Source organism: Lactuca virosa, chromosome 4 (assembly GCF_052849685.1).
Source record: "Lactuca virosa cultivar CGN04683 chromosome 4, Lactuca_virosa_CGN04683_v6, whole genome shotgun sequence".
Lineage (NCBI taxonomy): Eukaryota > Viridiplantae > Streptophyta > Magnoliopsida > Asterales > Asteraceae > Lactuca > Lactuca virosa.
Window position 1 is genome coordinate 473,622,212 of NC_136429.1, and position 6,299 is coordinate 473,628,510.

A 6,299-nucleotide genomic window follows, 5' to 3' on the forward strand; every position below is an offset into this window, starting at 1 on the left:
AGACGAGAAGGTGGATGCATCGATTAGGGAGAAAACAAACTCAGAGAGTGGAGTGATGTCGGATTTAGGAGAAGTTGTACCAGTTTTAGGGAAAAATCGAACCAGTTGGTCTTCGATGTTGATCTTCTTTGCCGGGATTACTGGCTCATGAATAGAGAGAAAGGTTAGGGTTTCTTGATTGAGCGAAAGGTTAGGATTGATAGAATTTATGATAAAGATCTTGCGGAAGGAGTTGATAAAGCCCGAGGCTGTGAGGATGACCATATGGGATAACGAACGACTGACTCCGGCAATGGGGAGGTTCTTGATTGAGAGAACCTGAACTAATTCGAAGTTGAATTCACAGATTTTGATCTAAGGCACCGTTTCTCAAGAACAAATTAGAGTTCTTAATATTTAGGGATTTATGATTTAGGGTGATTTGGGGAGTCGCAGTAAGGATGATGTTTAATTTTTTTTGGGAATGGAAAATGGTTATGAATGATTTAGGGTTCTTAGCAGAGGATTTTAGAAGTAGAAGAAGGAGTATCAGGCGGGGTGTTTAATTTTTGTGGGATTTCATTTCCCAAAAAATATAAAGCGACACCTTTACACGACACACTTTGTATGATAGGTGCCCTCCGTATTTCTTTTTTTTTCTTTTCTGACACTAATTTCAGGGCACACATAAATGTGTGTCCTCTATCCTTCAAATTTTAGAAGAGATGACATTATTTTTAGGGCGCACGCTTTTGCGTATCGTAAATGACTGGGTGTTATTGTTTGCACGTCATTAAAGGTCTGTTTTCTAGTAGTGTTAGGCTAAGGAGCTCATATTTATATGTAGGATTCCAAGGGTCATGGGTATAACCCAAATCCATACCCATGGGTTTTATGATCCATGGTTCATGTGGCCCAACTCTTTATGTATCCATTCATAAACTTAGTCCAACATGGATCATAAGCCCAACACATATAAATATAACTAATTACCATAATTAGTCCCCATCAATTTAATTAGTCTCTTTTGATCACTAAATTAATTGCAAACTAATTCTTGATCAATACTAATTAAATCATAGATTTCATATTAATATATTAGAACTTATATATATATTAAGAAACCATAAATAACCTCCTCTCAAAAGTCCATCCTAACAAATTGTCTTGATGATATGCAACCCAAATGGATCATGCTACTCTCTGGTCAAGTACATACCAATTATAGTTATGGGCTTAGACATCTAATCCAACAGGTTGGGGAGGCCCACAACACACCTTCTTAATCAAAATCAAATATCCATTTGAAGAAATTGAACCCAAGAAGTTGATTAGCCTTAAGAATGAAGGAATCCCCAATTCCTAGAGGATGTTAATGCTTACACATCCATAAAGGAGCTATGATTCATGGCTATGTAGTTCTCAAACAGAATGTCTTCAAAGGAATGACCAACAATTGGAGAACTCGGCTCGGTGTCGGTATCACTTGAAGTATGAACTTGGTCTTCTATGTTGATTAGTAGAGAAGAGGAAGACGCTTGAACGAGTTGTTGTTTCTTTGCTTGTTTGGCTAACTTTTACAACCTTTTTGCTTTTTTTTTCAATCTCCGGATTGTAGAGTAGTTCACCAGTTCTAGAAGACCTAGGCATAAACAATCAAATAACAATAACAAATTTCCCCGACAACGGCGCCAAATCTTGATCGGATGTCAAGTCCACCAAGAAAATTACACCATTTGTTTGCAAATAAAACGTAATATAATGGTAAAAAGGGGTATCGATCCTCGGGGAAATGGTTGTATTCAGTCACTAATGCAATCCAATAGAACTAGTGTAAATAAACTAACTAACTACAATTAAACTAAAGGGGGGGGGGGTGTTGTGATTGCTTGAAAAGTAAAAGACTTGAATAACTAAAAAGCTTGCAATTAAGCAAGATGGTGAGATGCTCAAATATTGGAGATAATTGGTTAACCAAGGCAATTCAACACAATGAACATTTGTGTTTTTATCATTAGGATTCAATATGAAGCTTATCAATCATCCCAAATTGGTTATAGCAATCATGATGCACGATATGCCAAGATTCTCCATAGGTAGTATGGAGGTTGGGGAAGCCCACAACATACCTTCTTAATCAAAATCAAAGATCCAATTGAAGCAATTGAACCCACGAAGTTGATTAGCCTTAGGAATGAAGGAATCCCCAATTCCTAGAGGATGTCAATGCTTACACATCCATGAAGGAGCTATGATTCATGGCTATGTAGTTTTCAAACAGAATGTCTTCAAATGAATGACCAACAATTGGAGAACTCGGCTCGGTGTCAGTATTACTTGAAGTATGAACTTGGTCTTCTATGTTGATTAGTGGAAAAGAGGAAGAAGCTTGAACGAGTTGTTGTTGCTTTGCTTGTTTGGCTAACTTTTACAACCTTTTTGCTTCTTTTTCAATCTCCGGATTGTAGAGTAGTTCACCGGTTCTTGTAGACCTAGGCATAAACAATCAAATAACAATAACCGATTTTTCCCGGCAACGACGCCAAAACTTGATGGGATGTCAAGTCCACCAAGCAAATTACACCCTTTGTTTGCAAATAAAACGTAATATAATGGTAAAAAGGGGTATCGATCCTCGGGGAAATGGTGGTATTCAGTCACCAATGCAATCCAATAGAACTAGTGTAAATAAACTAACTAACTACAATTAAACTAAAGGGGGGGGGGGTGTTGTGATTGCTTGAAAACTAAAAGATTTGAATAACTAAAAATCTTGCAATTAAGCAAGATGGTGAGATGCTCAAATATTGGAGATAATTGGTTAACCAAGGCAATTCAACACAATGAACATTTGTGTTTTTATCATTAGGATTCAATATGAAGCTTATCATTCATCCCAAATTGGTTATAGCAATCATGAAGCATGATATGCCAAGATTACCCATAGGTAGTATGGAGGTTGGGGAAGCCCACAACACACTTTCTCAATCAAAATCAAAGATCCAATTGAAGCAATTGAACCCAAGAAGTTGATTAGCCTTAAGAATGAAGGAATCCCAATTCCTAGAGGATGTCAATGCTTACACATCCATAAAGAAGCTATGCTTCATAAGCTAGAGATGATTTCTACCATTATAAAGCTCTTGTTCTAAGTAATCAATGATTCAATGTTAAACCAAAGAAATAAACCAACAATTGCTTATTCAAGTACCAAGGTCATGATCAAAGTATTAAACAAGCATAAGAAATATGAACTAGAATCATAAACATAAGATAAATGATAAATAAGCATGAATCCTTCAAAAACCCACAAACACTCCAAGGTTTTAGCCAAAGTTAACAAAAATAGAGAATGTAGCCACTCATGGCAACAAAATAACAATCACAAAAGTCTAATTGCATCAAGAAACTAACAATTACTTTGGAAGATAAGAAGAATGTGTATCCAAGCTCCAAAAATCGCCTCCTCTGGTCTCTAATGGTGGAAAATCGAAGTGATAGCTGAAAGATCCAACCCCCAAGGTAAATGGTAAGCCAAATGACCAAAATGCCCAAAACTGGGCAGTTGCGCGAGTACCCGCGCGCGTGAAAATCTACCCGTGCAAATATTGCTGGAATGCTATTGGCTCATTTTTCCTCCACTAACCATTCCACTACCCAAGATTCCCTTGGTCCCTCCATATCTCACATGATTCAAATTAACCAATCATCTTCTAGCTTCAAATATGGATGCTCCAAGCCCAAAATAACAATCCATGATCCATTTTCACAAGCCCACTTCATCCAAGTCTTTAGCTTTTCAAGCCCAAATCTCCTTTTATGGATCCGCAAGGCCCAATAATGCATCGAGAAGCCCACTAAGCCCAACTCCGGTCAAACCGCAACCGCAATGACCCCAAAACCCTACAAAATATCTCATGCAAAATAGAAAGTACCCGACACGATCCATGATAAAGAAAACAAAGAATATATAATGCAATACTAATAAAAAGAGCTAAAAATACTAAAATAAACTAATAAAAATAAGAAAATAAAATAAACTATCACAAATATATTATTAATTATAATTAGGCTTATTTACTTTCAAAGTTGTTTTAGAGGTTGTCTTACTTATATACATGGATTACCTACCTATCCGGTAAATAATGAACAACTTATTGTTACAAGAAAATATAGAGTAAAGAGCAAACTATCCGTATGGTGACCTAATAATCATCATTTAGAAATTAAGCATTTCAAAAAAAAAGTTTCCACATTTGAATCTTATAACAGTTTTTTTTGGCTAGTTATTCTAAATAAATAAGAGTAAAGGGTTGTTAATTTTCGAATAAGACACCTGCTCTTAATTTTTTAAACTCGGAGTGTTTGATAGCTTTTAAATTTTTATATTTTATTTGTTCAGCAACCTTTCAATTTTTAAAAGAAAAAGTTGTGTTTGAATAAAAAGAGAGAGAAGTGTCTTTCGGAAATACCGTAACTTGTCACCACATATTCTTCTTCTTCTTTTTCCATTTCAGACGACCACCTCCATTTTTCCTCTAAACAACATCTAAATATAAGTAATACCAAATTTGCAGGAAATGATGGTAGAAGTACTTCATGTCTGATAATGTATATCTAAAAATTAACACTCTGGGGACTGATAATGTACAAACTCCAAAGAAAAAGGGGTGATAATTTATAATACAAGAGTTCGCAAACGACAGAGTTTTATGGTCTAGGTCGTCGTCGTCAATCCTCACTATTATCCTCGGCGCTGACTAGTGGCGAATTCATACCCAACCGAAAGGGGTCCATATCATATAACTATTAAAATAGAAAATAAAACAAATAAATAAATACAATATTAGTATTAACCAACAATTACAACTAACAAAATCCGACAAACAAAACCCTAGTGTATTAAAATTTAAACTAAAAAGCTCTAAGAAAAATCCAATTCATTATTCATATAAAAGTTATAACCAGCAAATATCTAGTGGGGAGAGGCCGTAAATTTTTAAGGAAAAAACAGAGAAGTTGTTAACATTAATGGGTTGACTGAAGTTTACACGTGAGCCTCGATCATCATCCGCCGCAATCACAGTTATATAATTAATGGCGCCAAGAAACCACTTTACCCTGTTCATCATGCAAAATGGATAATCTCTCCATGAATTTCGACGACGAGAATTCCGCCATTGTTTCAGCACTCTGGTATGTCATTTGCGGCGGAAACGTCGTCATTCCAAGCAGTGGTGAAACCGGAAGCTCTCAGAGTCATCCGTCGCCAGTGGAGCATGAAATCTGCGGCGAATGTAGCATGCGAATCCCGGAACACTGTTTGGGGTGTCAAATGTTCGCCGGGGATGGTGGAGAAGAGACGGGGAAGAGAAGGAAGATGGCTTACAGAGGAGTTCGTCTCCGGCCGTCGAGGAAATGGGCAGCGGAGATAATGGTTCCGGGGACGCAGGAGCGGAAGTGGCTGGGGACTTTTGAGACTGCAGAAGAGGCCGCCAGAGCTTACGACGTCGCCAACATTCAGTATAGAGGAAACAAAGCGAAGACGAATTTTCCGGTGGAGGAGTACCCAAAAAACCTCGACTTGGAATGACACCTGAAATCCAAATTTTAACTGGGACACAAGAGGCGTGTAATATACAATGGGTAATGGTTATGTTAGAGGTAAACTGTACACCTAAATTGATTGCTAAAACATTTGAATTCGAGTTCCAACTAAAATTATCTTAATGTTTGGATATCCGAATTTTTTTTGGATGTTCCAAATTTGGATATTAAGTTTTTTTGGATTCCAATTAAGATAGTTATTTTAATTTTTGTATTGGATATGTCATATATCCAATATTTAAAAATTTGATCTTGAATTCGAGTTCCAACTGTGTATTTTTTCGTTTACAGTTGTCGGAATGATTAGACTATGGATGTTATTCGGTCCGATAAACCGAAACCAAATAAGACTAATAGGAGGAACCGAAAACCGGACCGTTTAAGCTAATACGGGTGCGATTCGGTTACTAACCGTATAACATTTAATATATGTCTAAGGATCGAACCGAAAACAACCAAATAAACCGGATTGTTTCATACTTTTTTTTAAACTTAGGTGGTTGTTTTGTAATTATTTAAGGTATTAGAAATGTAATAAAATATATTTTCGGATGTATTAAACCATTTCTATAGTTGTTTTCACAAGTTTAAAAATAATATTTTTATTTTATCTTTTTAACATGCTACGGTCAAATGATAACTCATATAAATTCATTTATAAAAAAATAATCACCAATGAATATAGGTAACTATATATTATATGCATCCAAATC

The 6,299-nt window shown here is 36.1% G+C and overlaps 1 protein-coding gene across 1 annotated transcript; it reads left to right on the forward strand.

The window, feature by feature from the left end:
• The first annotated feature begins 5,116 nt into the window (after positions 1–5,116).
• LOC145106849 (ethylene-responsive transcription factor ERF109-like) lies at positions 5,117–5,572 on the forward strand. The gene has a single exon (XM_079043777.1). It carries the CDS (start codon positions 5,117–5,119, stop codon positions 5,570–5,572), a length of 456 nt encoding a protein of 151 aa, XP_078899903.1.
• Positions 5,573–6,299: the final 727 nt, after the last annotated feature.